General features: G+C 47.5%; 1 protein-coding gene across 1 annotated transcript in view; it reads right to left on the reverse strand.

Annotated features, from left to right (window-relative positions):
* Positions 1-1,254: 1,254 nt before the first annotated feature.
* Thbs4 (thrombospondin 4) overlaps positions 1,255-22,740 on the reverse strand; it is a 42,577-nt gene continuing 21,091 nt past the window's right edge. The window contains exons 8-22 of the mRNA XM_051182970.1: positions 22,288-22,425; positions 19,519-19,593; positions 17,490-17,642; positions 13,600-13,704; positions 13,252-13,359; positions 12,843-13,002; positions 11,079-11,197; positions 9,767-9,819; positions 6,989-7,182; positions 5,918-6,096; positions 4,858-4,906; positions 4,580-4,776; positions 3,814-3,986; positions 1,993-2,132; positions 1,255-1,487 (exon numbers count right to left, since the gene is read on the reverse strand). Coding sequence (XP_051038927.1) covers positions 1,426-1,487; positions 1,993-2,132; positions 3,814-3,986; positions 4,580-4,776; positions 4,858-4,906; positions 5,918-6,096; positions 6,989-7,182; positions 9,767-9,819; positions 11,079-11,197; positions 12,843-13,002; positions 13,252-13,359; positions 13,600-13,704; positions 17,490-17,642; positions 19,519-19,593; positions 22,288-22,425 — 1,905 coding nt within the window. The 3' untranslated portion in view covers positions 1,255-1,425. The remainder of the gene's footprint in view (positions 1,488-1,992; positions 2,133-3,813; positions 3,987-4,579; positions 4,777-4,857; positions 4,907-5,917; positions 6,097-6,988; positions 7,183-9,766; positions 9,820-11,078; positions 11,198-12,842; positions 13,003-13,251; positions 13,360-13,599; positions 13,705-17,489; positions 17,643-19,518; positions 19,594-22,287; positions 22,426-22,740) is intronic.

Raw genomic sequence — 22,740 nt, forward strand, 5'->3', positions numbered from 1 at the left:
TTGACAGCCATGTGGCTGCTCCACCAGGAGGTTCCCCATGGAAACTGGGTAATCAGCAGCAGCGAGGATGGACTGGCTTAAGTTCTCCCCCTTTGTTGGTTGAGATCTTGATGTCCTGATTTACAAGCTAGCATATCTTTGTAGGCTTTACAGCTAGGGAATACGGCCTCCAAATCCAGCATATCTCATACCGGTCACTATTACACGCTCTGAATACTGGAGCCATGATAAATCTGGGATGAATGTTCATAATGTATGATTTAAGATATTCTAGGGAATTATGGAAATGAAAACTATATTGCTGAGCTGGGGTGTAGTTCAGTTGGTAGAGTGCATGCCTAGAGTTTAAAACCTAGCACCATATGAAACCAAATAAGATAACATATGCTTGTAGCCCAGTACTTGGGAGGCAGAGGCAAAACTCAGTTATCTTTGTTTCCGCAGAGAGTTTGAGGACCGTTTGGTCTACACGAGATCTCACCGAGCAAAATAAAATAATAAAAGAACAAGTTGCCAAACTTCCTTGGAATTAAATCTCAGAGGGATTTATAAAATTTCTGTGTATCTTTGGCTGACATCTAGAAAATAAGGACAGCTAGTACAGTAGCTAGATAGGGCGAGCTTCTGCCTTGTACACACAGTAACTGGGACTACCTGTCATTGGAGCATGGATTTCCAGAGGCTTTGGGAGCCGTAGGAGGGCTCACCTGACCCATCTACACCCCATTGTTCTTGTTACTCAAGAGGCAGTCATTTATTGACCCAGTAAATGTGTGATGGCTACTTCATGCCTGGTACTGTGGGACCCTGACTACAATGACAAGGCCCTTTTCTTCCCCATTGGACTCACAGGACACTAGGGGGAGCCAGATATGTGAGTTAGTGTCAGTGGGAGGTGGGGACAGACAGAAAGGAACAGGGGAGAGTGTGTGTATCAGGACAAATCTCCTCTGGTTTCTCAGAACATGACCCCCTCTGGATGACTAGGGAGGGTGCCCGGAGGCTCCTTCCCAGAATGAGGAGGTTCCTAGGTGAGCAGAATAGAGGGGTTAGTGGCACTACATGGAGTCACCCCGGAAGAGCCCTTTTGCCCGGTCGTCCCAATCACACACATGCTCCGTGGCACACACTAGGTACTCAAGAGAAAAATAAAGAAAAGCAGTGGCAACCAAAACAACTCCATCAGTTTCCCAAGGGTCCCCCGGAAAACAACACACACCATCAAAGCCTGCGCTCACATTAGGAGCGAGTGAGTGTCGTGGTTATTAGAAATAGTCTCTTTTTATTTCCACATCTGTATAAAAAGTTTTGATGTATTCGAGCTGGTATTAGAAAAGCCACAGTAATGTAAAGAGAATTATGGGAAGTTTAAAAAGGTCATGTTTTTAGTGTTTGAGAAAGCAGTTGTGAGATTCCTTCTTCAGCTTAATTATCCAAGCGGTCGAAACTCTGGGTCTGGAACTCCTGGAAGTCCTCTGGTATGGTGTCTGCAACAAGAATCAGGGCGGTGGTCAGTGAGGGTCCTCCCGCCCGCCCTCACAATCACAGCCCACCTGTAGGGGGCACTGTCAGCTCGCCCAAGAATCCCATATAGACTTGCAGGCATTTTCTACTTCAGGCTGTCTTTGTTGTACATTGCTGGCTTACAGCCCAGCAGTGATTATTCATAGGCCTGAGGAAAATTAGCCGGCAGAGTGCCTTTTCAGTCTATGATTATGTTTGAGCCTTATGAAAAGAAAGGCTGCCTGTAAATTAAACTGAATATATTTCACACTGAACCCTTAACTCTAAAGCATGCAGTTAAATTCTATGGGTTTCAATTTTCACATTTGGGAAACAGGAAAGCCTGGCTCTGGCTTTCGCTTATGCTATTCGGGGAACATCAGTTTGCAGTGCGCACTCAGTGTGAGCTGTGGGGAAGGTATGTGTGCTACGGGGCAGTGTTCTCTTGGTCACTCCCAGTGGTGCCGAAGAAATAAGCATGGAGGTTACCGTTGCAGCGGTACTTGAGGTTGGACCAGATGATGTTTTCTTGAGAGAAGCAGAACACACCGAGCCGACCTCCACGCATGGTGGTGTCTATGGTGACCCCAGAGTCAGCCACCAACTCCGAGCCTTCGTAAAACCGCACCCTGCAGACAGCACAGATGCCCGTGGGGGAGGACAGGGTTCCACTCCTCACTTACATACTTGCCTTTTATTCAGACATGCCGTTTCCCACTGATGCTTGCTGGTTCCTCCCTACTGAGATTAGAAGTCCCCCAGGATAGGAACCAAGGGTCCATGTCTCCCTAACTTGTCCTCAACAGGCCCAGTGTGATGTCAGGTGCACAGAAACCTACATAGGTGCTTCCTGGTGCATTAAAAAAGAAATAGCTGACGCCAGGGACAAGAGGTTTTGTGGCTTCCCTATCTTGTGACTTATTATGTCTGCTCTTCCTCAGGGCTGGCTGATTTCACTGGGTGGACCCTCAGAGCCTCAGTTCTCACTGAGACAGCACCCCTTAAGCAGCTTTAGGCAGCCGTGGGGGTGATTTCAGTTGTCATAGTCGCAATGAGTGACGGAAGCCCCTCAGTGTCTTACAATATCCCGGAGTGGATAGCCAAAGCTTGCCCTGCACCCCTACCCTTGTAGTCTGTCCCCTGACAGGTGGGAAGGCATGGAGCCTGTCACTGAGCTGGGTCTGGGAGAGGGAAGAGTGTTTTACCTCCGAGCATCAGGCTCTTCCACACCGACTTTAAGTTACACTCAGTTTCCCAGGGTAAACCGAGAAATGCCTGAGCATTCTCTTGTTCAGAAATTAAGAACTGGTTCACATATCAGCATTGGCAACGCGATTGTACTATTTAATTCTCCTACTCACTACTCTGTGTTTGAATGCCACCTTCATGTGTTTCTAGGCATGGTTCCAAATGGCTGCTTCCTTTGTCCTCTGGAGGAGCCATGCCCAAACATTTCTTATAGTAATCAATTCTCATTTCTTTGCAGTTTTGGGGTTCAGGTTGATTTTTCTAAAATTTTATACATAGATAAGTCATATTTCCTATGATCTCGTTTTTTTTTGGGACAGAAGAGGCACACTGAGCTCAGTCAGGTAAGAGCATGATGACACAAGACCACCCAAGGACAGAAAATGAATTAGCTCTCTCCACCTTGTTCTCGCTAGGTACACAGACCACCCGGAACCTTCCTGCCCTGGCTGGGAAATAGCAGTCCATATACCCACTAAATACAACGCACCAGTTTTGCAAGTCTAGGGTATGAAGACTGACTGTATTTTACAGACACAGCTCTAAGCCACAGTAACTCCCAAGCCTAGTTAAAGAAAAATAATCCTATTTTAAAAAATGAGCCATCACATTAGTGACGCGATGTCACATGATGGACAGTTCACGCTGTGCGCAGTACATGCCAGGCAAACCACTTTGGTTTGCTGCCCTTTGGAACGTATGACCCAGTAGAGGGGAGACTGTAAGAGCTCTGTAGTCGGTGGAGACTATGCATGAGGGATTGCATGAGGCCCGGAGATCTGGGTACCATCTCAGTTGCATGTCCTCTCTCCCGTCCCCACTCATCAAATCCACTCTCACAATTTCCAAAGAGCACATCCCCCTGAAGCACCCTGGGCTCTGCAGCTTGGCTCTGCTGCCCGGGGAGCAGTTAAGCCCAGTGTCTTTACCGCATCTCTCTTCTGGGAGCCCTCCCCTGCAGACTGTCAGAGGTTGGGACTGCTCAGGGGGATGGAGGCTCTGGTTTGCAGAGCGGCCTGTGTGCCTTCCTCTCCATCCGTGGCAGGAGGGCACTCAGCTTACCTGATGTAGCCCACCTGGGGCCTGTGCTGAAGGAACCAGCGGTAGGACACCTTGTCCTTCCAGCCCACATTCCTGGAGTCCTTCCACAGCAGCCTGACCTGGTCACTGGTGTCCCCCGTGTGCCACAGGGAATTGCGGAGATGTTCCCCTGGGCCAGTTTTAGACTTCACAGCCTGGACAAAGACATGAGTAAGATGTTAAGGGGAGAGCATGAAGTTCCTTCCTGCTTCAACGGTTTGAGGTCAACATGGAGGTGAGTTCACACTCACTGCCAGCCCATAGTTTTATGCTGGCAAAAGCATAAACTTTAAATGTCACTTCTATTGACCTGGCCCTACCTCTCTAGAATTTAGCAGTGGATAGTACTGTGCTATTAACTACATATTTTTTTTTCTTATACAAGTCTAAGGCTCTGTCTGTTTGCCCATGGAGGGCTCCCGCTGAATGTCTGGCTGTGAAAGCATGCCTTCTGTCCTGCCTGGAGTGGCAGAAGTAGCCTGTTGTTCTTATACAGCCCATCCCTTTGATGAAATACACTGGCTAGCTTCTAACATGGTCTGCCAGAAGTTACCCCACTCAGTTTGACACTTCAGGATGACAGTCTCATGGGTTGGAAGGTAGCTGGTTCAATGGAGGGAACCTAAGGCCAGCATCAGCAGACTATCCAATTCTCAGATGAACTTAGTGCCTTTTTGGAGAACTCTAAATGTAAAGGAAGGTGAAGGCCTAGAAGAAAGGCAGACTTGGGAATGAAAACCACCAGTACCTTGAGCTGAATGCCAGGTTCTGCTACTGCACGGAACGGCGTGGCCTGCCAGTATGTCTGCTCTGTCTGTTTCCACATGACCACGTAGAAGCTGGAGCTGTCTTGGTAACCAAAAATAAAGCCAGCGTAATCGTCATCTGTCTGGGTATTTACATGGAAGGTCCCTTCAAAGTCAACTCCATTAAATGCCGTGTACCCTGCGGAGTTCAGATGCAATTAGAAAAAGCCACACTAAGAGCTGGCAGAATGCTACACAAAAGCAGAGGCTCAGGACGTACCCACTGCTAGGCCAGGGTCACTGTTCATGGTCTGCACAATTTCCATGCCCTGTGGAGAGAGGGGAGGGAGTTCAGACAACCTTGAGGGGGCTGAGAGAACTGGGGGCAGCCTGGGAGGGGCCTCAGGCTCCGTACAGTGACTGTCTACAGTCCAGTGTCTGCCATGTAGCTCTGTTTGATGTCAACGTGAAGGACGTGCAAGCATAGCAAGAAGGTTTAAAGAAAGCCCAGTGTTGACGGGAAATACTTTTGCTAGTACTGTCATATCAGCTGATGGAATAACCCCTGAGCCAGGTAGGGGACATACAACATACATTCTGGTGGACATCTGTGGTTATGTTGTACTTAACACAACATACCATCACTGGGAAGAGCCACCCGCTGATGGACGATCTAGGTTAGGGTGTCCTGTGTGCATACCCATGGCAGGGGTTGTCCTCATTAGGTTGAAGTGGGATGATTCAACCCTCCGTGGGTAGCACCGTTTGCTGGCTTCGGGCTAGGAGTGTATGAGTGGAGGAAGGGAGCGGAGACCAGGCATGCGCACATTTCTCTCAGCTCTTGACTACGGATGTGTTGCATGTGACTAGCTACTTCAAGTTCCTGCCTCGACTTCCCTACAACAGTGCACTATAACTTGGAATTGTGACTGAAAATAAACTCTCCCCTAGATTTCATGGGTCACAGCAACAGCAATGACACTAGGACCAATGTGATGTGCTTTGTGGCTCTGGGAACTCTGCTAGCCCCTGCGCCTTCTTCGGTGGCACAGTTGGTGGCACATGCAGGAGGAAGTCTATTGGAGAGATGGGGAACCTGGCTTATGGCTCACATTGCTGAGGAGGCTGTAATTCCAGCATCTCAGCCACTTACTGAAGTGCCACCATGAGCAACCACAAAAGCCTTGGGGAGAGTCAATTCCATATCCCACCTTTGTCCAGTGCCACAAGGCCACCAGGAAGAGCATATGCCAGAAGAGTAGAGCCATTTGGTAGTCAGCGCCCTCCACATGCTGCCTACCGCTCTCAGGATGTCCTCTGTAGAAAGACTGAATGTGTACCTGGTTCAGGACCACCCAGTTGGGGTCGATCTGGGCATCCCCTTCAGGGTCCAGGACCACAGTCTGGTAAGCCCTGAAATCAGTCAGGGTGATCTCTGCGTTCTCAGGGCAGACGTCAATGCGATCGATGATCTGGTCCTGGTCGAAGTCAGCTTCACAGATATCCCCTACTCCATCACCTGAGTGGAGGAAGGGAGGAGGCAGGAGTGTAATGATGCTGAGGCCTACATCCTCAGCAGAAAAGGGGCCTGGGCAGGGGACAGAGGAGCCCAAGCTCCACCTCCAGGCCTAGGTTCTTTTCAGAGTCAGGAGAGGAACTGCATTTGCCGAGTCATCTGGGTCCCATCTTGGAGCCCCCGTGACAGCCAATTAGGCCACTCAGAGACCACCTGGAGTTTCTTGTAACATCTGAAAGGTTGCCCTCACTCTTTCCCAGAAAGCCTATGTACAGTTAGGCTCACTACTTGGTAGATTTTAAGCCTGACCTTATATGGGGCAAATGTCTAACAGGTACACAAATCCAGGAATCATTATCACCAGAATATGTTTAAGACTAACTTTGGTGTCCCCTAAGCTGAATGTGACCCATAGGTACGTTCTGCTCAGCTGGCAGGGCAGCAGAGACATCACATTTGCTTTGCTAGGATGAGCCCCCTCAACCTGTGTCATTCTGCATCTGGCCTGGTACACAGGGTTCCTTAGCTGCCCTGTCCTCATGGTTGTGTGAGTTTGTGTGTTTCTCTCTGTATGACTCCTTTCCTGACTCCCAGGGGCAGAGGCAAGCAAGACCAGAGCTGCGCTGAGGGCCTTTGGGGACCGAGCTGTAGCATGTGGCTGTGCCATGTTCTGTGGGACCTCCTCCCAAGACTGTTTGTAAAGCAGCAAGGCTGGTGAGCTCTTACTCAGGTGCTGTCTACCCAATGTCTGCCCTACACAAGCTGGATTTGAAGCAGAACTGGTGGGCATCGGGAAAGCTGAGAATGGCCCCGGGGAAGTGTGCATCCCTTCAAGTGGCTGCAGGGAGTCTAGAGGTGTGTGTGTCCCAGGCAGCTGTGGGCTGCCCATGCTTACTGTTGCTATCTTCCTGGGCTGGGTTGGGAACCAGCCGACAGTTGTCTGGACCAGGGGGCAACAGGTCTGGGATGCCATCATTGTCATCGTCATCATCACATTCATCGCCAATACCATCCTTATCAGTGTCCAGCTGGGCACTGTTAATGACGGTGGGGCAGTTGTCCGTGCTGTCCTGGTGGCCATCCCCATCACTGCAGGGGGAAATTATAGTTTAGTAGAGACTGAACCCTCTGCTCCCAGGGAGGAGTCTGGATGGGCTGTCTGCAGGCTGGGTTTATCAGACCCTATCAGACCTTCCTTTGATAAGGCAGCTGCAGAAATAACTCCCCTACTTCCCTAGTCTCCTGAAAGAAGCCAGCCACTTCCTGTTTGACGATAAGAGTCTATTTCTGGGATATGTGACTTGAGCTGCTGTCGTCTCTAAAGGCTGCTAGATGACACCTCACTCCAAGGAAATGTGAAGGCAAGAGACATGGAGACACATGTGAGCCCTTGCCCAGGCATTGGTGAGCAGTGACCTCAGGCACGCTGGACCCGAGAGGTCCACAGTCTTCATCTATAAGGCAGAGATAAGCACAGGGCCTACCTCACAGGGCAGCTTGGAGACCACGTGATTCAACTGTAACACCTGTAAAAAGTCCACCCTCACACCTGGCTCTAGGGATTGCCCTCTGGTGTTTTCTGTTCTGTTGATTTTCACGATTCCCATCTAGTAACCCCATGAGGACTCAGATGTGGATGCCACAGGAGGGTGATGGAGAAGAGAGCCATTCTTTCCCTAGAAGTGAATGTACCCCGGGGTCGCTCTAAAGGACATTCCAGGAAGCTCACTCTGTCCACCCAACCTTTCTTCTTCCCAGGAATAAGGGCCACAGGGTGGGGGTGGGTGGCAGCATGGGGGATGGTACAACTGCTCTGTCCCTGGGAGGGCTTTCTAGAGTCTTCTGGTATCTTCTGTAGCTACGAGGGATCGGAATGAATTCCCTTCACTCTGTTCCACTCAAGGCCTGTCTTAGCCTAGAAACTGCTCTTACACCTTCTAGGAGAGGACACAGAATGACACTGCCCTCTTTTCGTACAGAGGGTAGGAGGGTCCCAGAGAGGCTGAGTTCAGCATGCACACTGGAATACTGCAGCTAAGAAAGCCAGATATCTGTACTTCCCATAGCACAAAATCGTGGTGGATGGGTCAGAAGCATCCACAGAGTCCTGCTACCTCTATGGAGAAACAAGCAGTTCCTAGCCCCCTCCCGGTGTGGGTCAAGTTCATGGGAATTAAAATATGGGAGAATGAGTCATTTGTTTTAGGCAAATATCTAGAGGCTGGTGGGATAGGCTATTTTAGAAATTTCTATGGACGGTAACTGGAGTACACGGTGACCTGCCACTGGGAACATTCTTGATGCACACAACACATCATTTAGGGTAGCTGTCAGGGTGCCAGCCCTACCTTCTACTCTGAGAGACAGACAGCCAATGTCAGACTGTGTCACTGACTGCCTCTTCTGTGCTGCGGTACCTGTAACAGCCACCACCTTCTGCAAGTGGCCTTATGCTGGAGCTTCCCCTGTATTATTTTGGGTTTTCACTTAACCTATAAGGCGTGGTGATAGTTTTTACTGTTCTAATGAAGGAACAAACCTCTAAGAGATTGAGCAAACACCTGAGTTCACTTGGTTGGGATGCACATGGCAGTAAGGATGGAGCATGAGGAAGATGGGACCTCACAGAGCCATCTTGAGCAACGCTGGGGGCACTGACTCTGCAAGGCAAGTTCGTCTGTGGTCCAGTTACTAGAACAACCATGTGTTGTCCTGCTTTGCCTTTGGGGAACCCTTACCCGTTCAGACTTGTCCCGACCTCCTTTCCAAGAATCACCCGAGGTGGGAGGGGATGAAATGTAGCTAGGTGGCAGAGTGCTTGGCTAGGAGGTGCAAGACCCTGGCTAAACCCCCAGTAACTGAATGCAAATTCCTCCAGGTCCCACGGAGAGGAAGGGCCGGCGCCTGCGGGTACAGACGCCTATGGCTGAGTGGCGCGTAGCTGTGCTTTTTTTTGTAGCCCTTCTGCAGCCCCCCTTTTCTGTTTTCTTTGCGGTGATGCTGAGAAGTGTACTCCTGGCCTTGCACATGCTGGGCAAACTTTTTATCACTAAGCTCTGCCCCCTGCTATTCATGTAGGACTCCATGTTGGGCTAGGAAAGATGGAAAAATGCTCTCCATAGACTAGTTCCTCTCAATGAAACAGAAAAGACATCAGGGCAGGAAACAACAGTGAGGTCTCAGCAAGCCCCTCTGTTTGGGGTCATGGTGAACTTTTCCTCGTATGACAATGAAAGGGATAATGTCTGTTGAGTGCTAGCTGTATAACAGAAACCACAAAAGGCACCTTTGCCGAGCTAACTCAATTCCATAACAGCCCATGGGATGTACGTATGTATGTATGTATATGTATGTACATATATATATATGTATATATATACATATATATATACATATATATATATACACATATATATATACACAGTCGCACCCATTTTATAGGTAGAAAATTGAGGCACAGAGAGATTAGGTCATGAATGGCATCTGGCTGCCTTACTCCAAAGCCCTCCTTCAAGGCTCCATGTTACACCTCTTTTGTAAAAAGAGCTCAAGTGCTGGGTGGAGCTGAAACCACTGTTGCCTACATAGTACTTTCAGGGAGATGCAGTGGCCTTTGGCAAGATCCTAGAGCAAATGCCAGCAAAAAGCCCTGCAGCTGGGAGGCAAGCCATACCTGTCCTGGTTGGTGTCACAGGAGTCTCCAACCAGATCATTATCCACATCCGACTGCAAAGAGAGCAGAACATGTTATTTACCTCTGGGCCTGCATGTTCGAACTATTCCCAAGAAGGCAGGCCTGGCCCATCATCACTGGGTTTCGGGAATTGTTTCTTGGGAACCAGGGTGGCATAAAACTGCAAAAGGACAACACCATATTGGTGTAGGCACAATGCTGATTTTTCAAAAAAGCCTTCTGAAATATCAAGCTTCATGGAGGGGCTGCCCACACACCAGCTGAGCTGTTTGGGAAGGGTTCTGGGTGGCAGGGTGGCAAGCAGAGACCGGGTGCTCTGGCTTGGTTGGAAGGGAGCCAGACACAGGCATGGGTCAAAGCACATGGACACTATGTTGCGTCTGCACTTTGGTGTTAAGCAGGATGAGGAGTGAGCACAGTGGCAACAAGGACTCTCTTCCTTTTCAGGGCTTCAGAAACAGACTGCTCAGCATGCCCAGAGATCCAAGCAGCAGGTGCATGGGAAGGGAAACAACTTAATCTGCAATGTCCACACATAGACTTAGGAACTAAAGGGCATGTGATTAGACTCAGGTCCATGTTTCTATTTGTTTGGGCATCATTAAGGCCGTGCTACTAATGCCATCAGTGTTGTGTGTCTGTGAGGTGATTCCCAGGGGTCTCTGTCCTGACTCAGGGAGTGCCGTCTTGTTCTGACTTTATTTTGTGTGCTTGGTTCTCAGTGCTCTATCCACCCCCTCCCCAGCAATGGTCGCCTCTGTCTTGGCAACACACTTCGGGGCTTTCACATGCTTGGTCCAGTTGTATTAACCAAAGTAACTAAACTAAAATAACTAGAAAGATATGAGTAAAAATAATTGACAAGTTATGTCTAAAATAACTACCATGCTCTGCCAGGAATGGTTCAAGGTTACGCTGACCCTCATCTAACTAACTTTGATGTAAATTATGGTCTTGGTGGTTTTGCCTTTAAAACTCTGCATCCATCCCTGAGCTTGGGTACCAAGAGATTTTTCAGGGGCACAAGCCTGCTCTTGGTCTGGCCATCAATAAAAAGGACTTAAAGCTTTCCATTGGCTTAACCAGTGCAGTTGTCAATAACTACCTCGTGTGAGTCATTTCAGTCCTATCGTTCTCAGGCCTAATGTACACACCCTTTCTCCTCTTGAGCCTTGATTCAACAGCAGAAAACTTCCAGCCAACAGCTTGGCTGGCGTTTCCCAGATGTTGATCTTTAGTGAACCTTTACATGAGGCAATTCGGTCTGCAGTGTGAACCCCGTCTTCCTAACCTGGTTAGGGTTACTGACATCAGGACAGCTGTCACAAGCATCTCCAACACCGTCACTATCCCGATCCCGCTGGTCACGGTTGGGAACTCTGGGGCAGTTGTCCAGAGTGTTTTTTATTCCTGCAAGAAAAGAACGCTACCGTGGGTCAGGAGACTGTCATAGAAAAGGGCAGAACATAGAGACTTCTAGAGGCTGAGAAGCCAGCTGTGGCCACATACTCCTGCGGGGAGTATTGCTGTCTTTAGTAGCATCTGGAGGTGACTTCAAAGAAAGGCGCTGTGGGACTCAGACATGAGCAGCTCTCGAAAGCAGCCATCTGATGAACTCCAACCTGTCTAAGATGTTAAGAGCTGTGGCAGCATTCAGAGATGGAGGCCATGGTGACTGGGTGGGCTGACCCACACAAGGAGGACCATGTAGGGGTCTAAATTTGAATGGAGACAAAAGGCCTTTGGATAGTGGGGTGCAGGAGTTGGGCCTGGAATTATCGAACCCCTGTTTCTCAATTTCAAGATCAATGGCATTTGAAGTAAGCAACAGTGAAGAGAGAGACATGGAGAGATGGACAAACGCTACAGTTTAGGGCACTTTATTGAAAGCATTTGTCAGCATACCACTGCAGCGAGGCTGACACTTTAGCTCACCCAAGGTCGGCCTGTGCTTTAGGGGAGGTGTGTATATTCTGGAGGAGTGAATGTGTTTGTTTGAGGGGGTAGCATTTTTAATAGGAGTTTCCTTCAGCGGTGTGGTATGTTTGCAGAGACTCAGATCCTAGGCTGCCTTTAAATGACAGTTGTCATATGCTATGGGCACCTTCCTCAAGCTCCATGAGGCTTCAGAGCTGCCCAGGACATGGACCTCACAGAGTCCCCATGGTAGAGTCCCAGAGCTGGGCCATGACATGCCAGCCCCGCCCCTCCCCCCCAGCTCTGCCCAGAGCAGGCAAGGGCTGGCCACTTCTTCCTGGTCTGCATTCAGGAGGAACCTGTCCCCAGGGACCCAGGGTACAGTTTCTGACCCTTGTAGCCTGCTTTCTTGAACCACCAGGCCCCAGATCATGGCATGGAGATTTATTATTAGTTATGAATGTTCCGGTCTTAGTTTATGCTTGTCCCACGAGCTCTTATAACTCAATTTAACCTGTTTCTCTTCAGCTACATTATGTCTCAGAGCTTTTCACCTTTCTTTCATTCTGAAATCCTACTTTCCTGCTCCCTACATATCTGCCTGTCTGTCATCTGCCTGCCTGACTGGCCCGGGGCTTCCTCTACCCCCCCTCCCCCCATGCCCCCTGCTTTCTTTATTCTCTCTTCTCTCTGGAGCCTGGCTTCCTCCTCTTGCTTAGTCTGGCTGCTCACCAACCCTGCCTATCCCTCTACTAGGCCAATCAGGTGCCTTAGGCAGGCATTAGGCAACAAGTGAAACATATCTTTACATAGTTAAACAAATACAGCATAAATAAATGTAACACATTTTTCCATAGTTAGAGTAGTATCCCACAACAGACCCTACTCAGTTCTCCATTCCCAGGTCTCGCCTATGTTTAGGTGTGGGGAAGTTGGGGAGTAGGGGAGGAGCCAGGAAGGCAGATGCCCTATAGACACAGCTCTGACAAGATACTAGTAGAAAGTACTTTCTCAGGGCTCCTGTCAATGGTATAAAGTACCAGAAACATCGAGAGTTCCTGAATTAGCATATCTACTCCCTAGTGAGGTCAAAAGGAGAAAGGAATTCCAAATAAGAGACCAAGCTAAACAAACCTACCATCTCCATCCATGTCGTCATCACAAGCATCTCCTTTTCCATCCCCGTCCGTGTCCCTCTGGTCATTATTCAGGACAGTCCGGCAGTTGTCGCAAGCATCCCCAAAGATATCTTTATCACTGTTCCTTTGGTCTACATTGTGAGTCAGGACACAGTTGTCCTAAATGGGGAGAAGGAGTTTAGGCACTTACTCAGACTGACTTATACCTACCTCACTGTTGTGGCTTTCCAAGTCTGTTTTATATTTTAAACACCTGTGACTCTCGGAGGACAAGTTGCAGTGCTGTGGGAACATGATCATGGAGCCAAAAGGTTTGAGGTGATTGAATCTCAGTGGCTGATTTCACAGGCTCACTTCCACAATCCCGAGTGTGCTGCAGTGTGCATGCCCTCCCCGCAAAGCTGGTACCTGCTCATTCAGGATCCCGTCTCCATCAGCATCCTCATCACATGCATCACCAATGCCGTCTCCATCTGCATCTTCCTGGCCAGAGTTTGGCACATACTTGCAGTTATCCTGATAGGGGAAGCAGCTCAGAGTCATGTTCTATCAATCTGTTTGTCTCATGTCAAACAGTATTTCTGACCTCAAGACTGAGTGTGGCTGCCTGGCTTGGTTAGTGGCTGTTTTTGTTTGCTTCATTTGAGATGCCATGACTTCAAAATTTTTAGGTAGAACCAGCAGAACCTTCCCAAAGCATCTAAGACCCGACTTTGGAAGTCCACAGGGTATTTTTTCCATGCTTGTTCTCCTTACCTTCTTGCAATTCCTAGCAGAGCATGGCAGTTCTTCGTCGGGGTAACTGTCGATGTCCACATCCTTTCCACAGACGTAGCCATCACCAGCCCAACCAACACCACACTGCATAGGGAGAGTCTGTTAGAGGCCTCGGTAAACAGCCCCCAAGGAGGCAGGTGACCAACATGATCCCCGCCCCTGTGTGACCATCCCACAGGCAGAAGATCCAGGAGCCTCACATCCCGGGAGGGTAGGATTCAACAGTTCAGTTGCGCTAAGCATGCTGATCCATGCCTGTGACCTCAGGACTAGGAGATGGAGGCAGGAGGGTTAGAATCCCTTCAAGGACATCCTCCAAAAATAGTGAGTTAAAAGTCAGCCTGGGCCATCTGAGGTCTTGTCCCCCACAAACCAACAAGGGCGGGAAAGATGCCTCAATCTTAGTAAGGTGCTTGTCCTACAATCACAGGACCTGATTTTGGGTCCTCAGCACCCATGGAAAAGGCTAGACTCATGCCCATAATTCCAGTGCTGCAGAGGTGGCAACCGGAACCTCCCTAGAGCCTGCCGGTCAGATAGTCCTATGTAATCAGTGAGCCCAAGATTCAGTAGGTACTCTGCCTCAAAAAGACACGGTGGAGAGCAATAAATGAACTGCTAGCCTCACTTGAGTGCGTGTTAATGATTCTAAACTCCAAAGCTCAAGGGACATGGACAGAGAATGTTCCCTCGGCTCCCGTTTTCATGGCTCAGACAAGCAAAGGCAACCCACTCTCATGCGCGCGCGCGCACACACACACACACACACACACACAGTCTGTGCATAGACCAGCAGATACACAGTCCTCTTTTGTCTTCTCGTTCAGTTGGCTGCACACAGGTGTATACACATTCTGGAGCTCTTAAAAAACAAGATGACATTTTTATTTTGGCGTTTCCTCTGTATCTTTCCATGGACATCCACAGTATTTTTTTTTTTTTTTTTAGTGGCCACAGATCTATTACAGATAAGGTTGCACTGAGCATGCCTCGATTGACTCAATAGGTTTTCTACAAAGGTCGTCAGGTTTCTAATAGCTTTGCTATGGCTGACAATGGTGCATCGGGTCATTTTGGTACGTTTGTCCTTCTGCGTGTGTACTAGTTTAGCTTATGGAGTACTGGGTCCAAATGTTTACTTACTAGTTTAATGTGTGTGGGCGTACACCCCACAGTATGTATGTGCCGTGCCTGTAGAGGCTGGAAGAGAGCATTGGATCTCTTAGAACTGTGATTACAGGGAGATGTGAGCCACACACAGGTGCTGAAAATCTAACTCAGGTCTTCCAAAAGATCACAAGTGCTCTTAACTGCTGGGCCATCTTTCCAGTTCCAAAGGCATTCCTAACCGGGGCTGTGATCAAAGCGCTCTTCCCATGACTGTACAATTTATCTCCTCTCCCCTGGAATCAACACCGAGTGAGCGGGACAGCTTGCAGCAGTGATCACTTTTGAGGCATAGGTTTGTATCTGAATTAGTGCTTTTGGGTCAGTTTCTACCCACAGAGTGGAACTGTAGGGTGCTTTATCTCTGCTCACACCCCTTTCTTAGAACAGGTTGTTTCCTCTGGTGTGGTCAGAGCTGGCCCTGTGTACCTTCCCCTCCGATATGTCCCCTTGAGCACCCTGCTGTGCAGAAAGCCAACAGTAAGCCTCACCACCAGCAGATCAGGTGGGAAGCAACAATTTTGTTTTAGTTTCTGAAGTTACATTTACAGTGTTGCCTGGAAGGACAGAAGATTAAAAGGTGTGTGTGTGTGTGTGTGTGTGTGTGTGTGTGTGTGTGTGTGTGTGTCCCGAGTGCACGCAAACGGTTGGCAAAGGGTACCTTTATCTGTTGAGTCATTTCTTTGTCTATCTGCCAACAGTTTTTTTAAAGTGAACTTTCCCTGTCCTTAAGAAGATACTGCAAAGTCATCATTGTCCCTTTTAAGCAAGAGTCACATGAGCTCAACCTGGGTCAGAGCTGGCCTTGCTCAGGCTCTCAGAGTCCAGAGCATTAACCTCAAACTTCTGACTTTTACCCCTGCATTGTGTTAACGTGCATTTTTGAGTTATCCCTCACATATCCAAGGTGCCCCAGAGACAGGATGTCCCACTCACCAAGATAGAGGGCAGCGTGAGGTGGGGCCTGAGGGTCAGCTCCATTGTGGGGAATGGGAGTGGGGGTGAAGGCACAGGGGAGGAGGGCGGGAAGAGGAAGAGAGCAGACTGCACTCAGAAAGCCGGGAACCACCAATGCAGGGAAGGAAAAGTGTACCTGGGTCCAGAGCAGACAGGAGAGAGGAGGGGACAGAGCCCCAGAGTCAGGACCAGCGGCAGGGAACAAATCCCTGGGAAATAGCAAGAAGGTGTTTTCCCTCCAACAACATCCCTAGTGCTGGCAGCCCCTACCTGTCCTCCTCTGCTCTTCCTATATAGCCTGAGTCAGCCCCCCCCCCCATGCTAGGGGCCCCTCCCCCTCCCCCTGTCTCACTCAAGGGCTTCTGCAGCGCCTTTGCAAGGCCTGGAAGTTCAGCTGTGGGTCCAGTCCTCCACTCATTTTAATGAGGAAAAAATTTCCTCTAGGAACAAATACATTTTTAATGAGCCATTTTCTGGCAGATTAAATTATTTTAGTAGTCACACCGAGTTTATTAATCCTTTACCATCTGTCGTTGTGCCTTATTACAAATTCAAAAACAAATTAAGAGCCCCATCACCCACCATCCCGGAGGAGCCATCAATTGGTTCATAGAAAATGAGATTTTAAGCACAGATATATACTTGCTTTTCAATGACTTTACAACAAACCTCTTTTTTTTTTTTAACTTTTCAATCTTATTTTCTGATTTGAAGAGTAGTGATAGAACGACTAAGGAAAGTTTCCAGTCAGAAAGATAAAGAAGTGTAGAGGTGAAGAATATGACTGGGATTTTTTTTTTTTTAAAACAGGGTCTCACTGTGCAGCTCTGGCTGGCCTGGAACTAACTCTCTATGACATGAGCGTCTGTGCAGACCAGGCTGGCCTTAAACTCACAGACATCTGCCTGCCTCTATCTCCCAAGGGCTGGCATTACTGGTGTGTCGCGACACTGGCCCATCCCTGGAGGGGAGATTTTTATGCTGCTTACAGGGGCTCACCACAGACAGGACCACAGGGTGAAGCTTTCCTACTGTGAAGCCCGGAGTCCCACAGTAGAGAAAGAAGTGATACAGTCAAGGCAGCCAAGATGCTAGTGCCTGAGGTGTGAGGGACATTAGCCCTAGCCTTGGGAATGGGTAATGGGAAGACATAAAGCCTTGCTTACAGAGGGCTCAGCTAAGAGCAGGGCAGCGGAGCCGGGAATGGAGACAAAGGCTGAGCTGTGCCGACAGCAGGGTCCAGGGGGCCACAGAGAAGGTGCCGCCCACCTATGGGTGACAGATTTCCCAGTTCCCACTAGTCAGTCGCCTCATTCACCTTTACACTCGCCCCTCCCCCAGAGTATGAGGCCACAGTAACACTGGACATCTGAAGGTTGAGGATGGTTATGAATGGCAATAGATATGCTATAAAGTATGAACGGGGCAGGGCAGGAGGAGAGGGAGGGAGTCCCTCCCCCTTCTTGGCTGTCTGCATTTTAGGTAAAAATGTCCACAGAAGGCCATAGGGAGTTAGTGTCCTGTAGGGGTCCCACCATCCAGGTGCCCAAGTGGCTGGTTGCTCCTCAGCTAAGAGGTAGAGGAGGCGGGGCGTCAAGGTCGGATGGGCCTCAGTTAGAAATACTGTGCTGGTCTGGGCTACAACGTGTAAGCTCTGGCACATGTTGGCCCCGGAGCAAGTAGAAACCAGGGATGGTTGTCCGTAAAAAGGAGGAGGAAAACAGTCAAGTGGATCAAGAACTTACCACACAGGTCACATCCCCCTGCCTCTCTTCGATGCACTGTGCATTCACACTGCAGGGGTTCAGCTCTGGGTTCCTGCAGTTTCTTTCAGTCTTACACCCCCTCGTCTGGTCACCAGTGTACCCTGGTTTGCAAGGCCCACAGCGATAAGATCCCTACAAGGGACAAAGATGAGATGACAAGCCAGAGATGGGCAAAGGTCATTCGTCTCCACTCGGTACTCGGTGGAACGAGGATCGAGTGTAACGACCCTTGGCTCTCAGCTCACATGCGCGTGCGTTTTGTCTCATAACCTCCTGTGTGTGGAAGTGAGCCTGCCAGAAGGCGGGAAGTTGCAACTGGATGCACAGCCATTAGAGAGCTAGGTCTGAAGGTGGAGAAGGCAGGATGGTATCTGCAGTGCTCTGACTTAAGCTCCACCATGGGGGTGAGGGGGAACGGCTGAAGGCTGCAAACAGGTTAAAACAACAGTTCCATTGGTATCACAGGCTGGTCTAGAACGGCCCCCTGAGTGCTGGTATTACAGGTGGTGTGACCTTCCCCATTTTGTTTTGAATGTTTTTGCACATATAACACATCACTCATTAAGTATGGCCACCACGTTTGTATGACAGAACCTCAGAGAGTATTCATCCACAAAGCTTAACTGATTGACTAATTTACAGTTGGATGATTTTGGTAAGTGTGGACCTCTTGACTGGCAATGCCAACGTTCTTTGCCAGTGATTTTTAAAATCATCCGTCAGTTCGTTGGACATGCTGTCAACTCCTTCCTTCCCCCAGCTTCTGCTCCTTTTCTCTTGCCTACTTCTTCATCTTGGGGTTCTCTGGAGTTCTATCCATTGCCTGCTTTATACCAAGGTTCCCCAAGTCTATTTGTGCAGACAAGCTTTGTCCTTGAAAAAGGCTAAAAAGCATAAGTACCATTATGTTCCCAAGCGGTCATAGCATAATGGTGAATGCCTCAGGCTCAGCAGCAAGACTGGAAAGAATCCTAAGAAGTGTGGCCTCAGCCTAATTATGCAACATCCCTGTGCCACATTCTTTTAATCCATAAACTGGGCACCACATATTCCTGCCTACTCACGGCTCTCCTGAGAATTAGAGGATACGACGATGTTTAGAAAGGACTTTTACTTGCAAGGAAGTGAGATGGGAGGTAAACAGCTTTCCCAGACAAGTATGGCGAGTTAGAAACAAGTCTTTGCGTAAAAGTTATGGTGACTGAGAAGCATCAGAACTTCTTTTGTTATTATTCTACTCTGCTCCATTTTTTTTTTATCTTCACACAGTTAATAGGAACTCCCAAAAATAAAGCCTATGCTGGAGTAATTAAATTATGGACTTTAAATTAAATGTAAATGGATTTCTGGAAAGTTTTCTTTTTTAAAAAATAAAAACAAATGTTTGACAATCACCAGTAAAATACTGAACTATTAATAGAACCTAACAGTCTCTTCAGTCACCATCAATTTCACTGGCCTTGGAATTCCCTAAGAACCAAGCTCTTGGTGTATAGGGTGAGGAGTTTCCAGAAGGCTCTAACTAGGGAAGGAAGCCCCAGTCTGAGCTTCAGGGTTACCATCTAGAATGTGATGCGGCAAGAGCACAGAGAGGACCAGCATTCTTCCAGCTTTGCTTCCTGCCTGTGGGTACAAAGTGAGCAGCTGCTCCATGCCCCAGAAGAGTCGTCATCATTGCCACCCTTCCCTGCCACATGGACTAGGAGCCCAGGGGAGCTTTTCCTTCCTTAACTGTGTTTCGACCAGTAGCTTTTTCACAGTGATGAAAACAGGAACTAACTGTCAAAACGCTTTGACAAAGGATGGAGAGCCTGGCTTTCTAATACAGAAACGAATTATGAAATAACTAATGCAGTAAACACGCTTTCAGCACAGACTTGTGCCCTCATTCTGCCAATCAAATGTTATACGTGCATATGCTCTGTGTGTTTGCAGTTAGGATCCACACACACCCACCTGCTTCTGACCCTGGCTCTGCTTTGATCGGAGAGCTATGAGAAATACTTACCAAAGTGTTGATGCAGATAGAATTCAGAACACAAGCTCCAGTTCCTTGACGGCACTCGTCAACATCCGTGCACACCTAGGCATAAAAGTTCAAGGACATCTCAGACCCGATGCTTAAACAGAGGCAACTGAATTTTCTCATCTTGGATGAAGACACAGAATTTCAGGAAGAATGTCAGTTGAGGATTATTTTAGCCCTCTAGGATTTGTGCACCTAATCCAGTTGCAGACGCTAATTGTCCTCACACAGCTTAAAGCCATTCAGAGAAGAGGACATGCACAACTTATCTATTCCATAACTTTACATCGGAAAACCTTTCCTCTCCTTCCCGATCAACGCACTTCTGAGGATTCCTCTTTTATTAGTTCTGGAAAGTTCTCAGCTTCTCTCCAGTTTTGTTATTTCTAGTCCTTTGGATTTACCATCAGATAAATAGTTTCTTTTGGCCCCTTAGCCTTCTCGTTTGTTTTGTGTATCATTGCTAAATTCTTAGAGGGGTCTAATCTGTTTCACCGACTGAGTTTTAAAAAATTGTTTTTAACCATATATTAATTATGCATAATAATGCTTCATTGTGACATTTTCATACATGTGTCATCTATTGAACTATTAAGTTCAGTGGTTATATTTTTAATTGGTAATGCCCTTCCCTTTCCTATAAAAAGATTTCTATTGAGCTTTTTGTTTATTTCTTTTTACGTTTTTAATTTAAATAGGATTACATCACTTCCCCCCCTTTATCCCCCCTAAGGTAACCTTTCTTGAACCCTTCCCTTGCCCCCTACTCTCTAGTTGATACTCTTTTGCTTTGATTATATTTGTTACAGGCACATATGTATGTATATGCATAAGTAAACATAAATAACTCCTACGTCTATGGCTCAGAGAACATTTGAGAAGAGAGCATGGCAGTATGGTAAGAGCCAGAACACTAGGAAATCTTCTGTGGAAACAGTTTCTCCTAGAAATGGCTGCATGGACAAGACCAAAACAATAGCAGTATCAATGGCTATATTAACGTGGAAGGGAGGAAATCCCATGGAGTCCTACCCCTAGACCAAGAACTGCAAGCCACTGTTGTCTGCCGGAGAAGGTGAATTAGCTTCTCCCAGGTAAGCGCCCCATTATTGATCGTCCAGTGGAGAGTGATCAGCCTTGGCACCACGTATACAGACATTGATATTAGTTTCATTTGGATACGATTTTCTCCAAATAGTACCCTCCTGTTTAATCACAGCACTGATCGTTTATATTTATGTTTCTCATAGCAGTTTCTTCATAGCAACCCCAATTTTGTCAATGGGCAAAATTCCACTGGCCTTGATGTTGGGCGTCTGTTCACTCTGATGTGTCTTTGATTTGCCACAGCTTGGTGATATTACTCCTTTAGGAAGGTCTGTGCTAATAGCTATGTTTTATGCTAACAACAATGTTTTATATTAATAGTGGTTTTTACTGATAGCACAGACTTAGAGTTTCTAACTATAAATGGCGTGAACTTGGTGGTATACTGCAATCTTCACCATTGTCAACCATGTCCCATAGCTGGAGTCAAATTCCCTTGCTCCTCCTTTGAGCTACTAATGTTTTTCCATGTGTGTCATGGACAGGGACTTTACATAGGATAAATACACGTGGACTAGGTCTCCTAAAGCTCAAGATTTCTGTCCGTATGTCCATGAGCTAGTATGTGAGGCACTGACGCTTCCTTATAGTTCTAGAAACACTACCTACTTAGATTTCTACTGAACTTGGCAACCCATTATCATAAAATTTTAGCAAATCTATTCCTTCATACACTCTCACACACACACGCACGCATGCACACACGCGCGTGTGCGCACACACACACAGTTAGGGATTCATATTTATAGTCATAAATACTCATATTCATGTATCTACTGGGAAGTGTCTACCCTACTAGCTTATATCAAGCATTTTATATGGAATTTTGTCTATTTTTCTTGGCTTAGTTTGAGAGATTTTTGTTCTTAGAAGAGAAGCAAAACTTGGCTCATTACCCCGTTGGCTCCTTGTCATTCCTGTGTCCAGTTTGCTTTCTTTTTCTAGCCTGAAAAATGATGCCCTGCAGAATCCTTTGATAAGCAGCAAGGAAATAATGACCCCTTGCCCTTCGTCAACGCTAATCATTCCCCCAAGGTAGTAAAACGTATTTATAGACCAACCATTTTTAAGGGCCGAAAACATCAAAAAGCATTTCACAGTCAGTCAGTTAAATAATGACCAGATAGAGTAGAACATTTGTAGATAAATGGAGATTGTTATGCAGTACTGAGGTGCTTTCTGGCAATTTATAGCTTATGTAAGAAAAAGGGTAAGCTTCCTTGGGGGATTATCTAGATTCTTCAAACCCTCTCATCTTAAAGCAGCTCCTGATTGGTATCAACGGCCCTGTAAAGTGATCTAATTTCCCCAAGTTTTTATTTGCCTCTCTGGTTCTCAGTTTATTCCACAGGACAAGCTGTCCAAAGGCTATCAACAAAGGAAGTTTGACGTTATACTGCAATCTGCTATTCCGAGTTTACTGCTTTCCCAGCAATACTCTATTATCCCAACTTTAACAGCTTTGTCTTTCTAGACTTCAGGGACATACGTTCCCCAGAAATGAGTGAAAAATCTTCCCTATTGGCTCTCTGTATGCCAGGATATGCCACCAGGCCCTGGCTGCTCAAGGTGGTAAAGGGTTATGCTGAGAAGCTGGGGAGTTGTGTGAAATGAGAAATGAATAAAACCACCGTTTCTGCTCACCTGTTTGTTTGTCTTAGCAAAGTTGACCCCAACACCCTGCACCATGGGTCCTGTGAAGCCTACTGGGCATGCATCACATCTGTAGCCTGGAGCCAAGTTCACACATCGCACACCTGGATAGCAGGGATGGTATTTGCACTGGGGAAAGAAAACATTCAATCTTTAGTTCTGTGGGGAAAATAACTTGGGACTTTCTGTAGTCTATTTGCACATGCTTATTTATCCCTTTATATTCTGGGGGCAAAAACATGACAAATGGAAATTAAAAATTTCAATTTCATAGTTATGTGTTGAATCCCTGTTTCCCCCAGTGTTAGTTGCCCTGTTTTCTATGTTACAGACAATGCTCTGTCAACATCAAAATAGTCTTTAACCAGCCTGCCTGCAGGCGTGACATGCCCCCTGCATTCCAACAGTCCCATGCTCCAGTTGTCAGGGGACTTTCAAATGATG

Source organism: Phodopus roborovskii, unplaced genomic scaffold (genome assembly GCF_943737965.1).
Source record: "Phodopus roborovskii unplaced genomic scaffold, PHOROB, whole genome shotgun sequence".
NCBI lineage: Eukaryota > Metazoa > Chordata > Mammalia > Rodentia > Cricetidae > Phodopus > Phodopus roborovskii.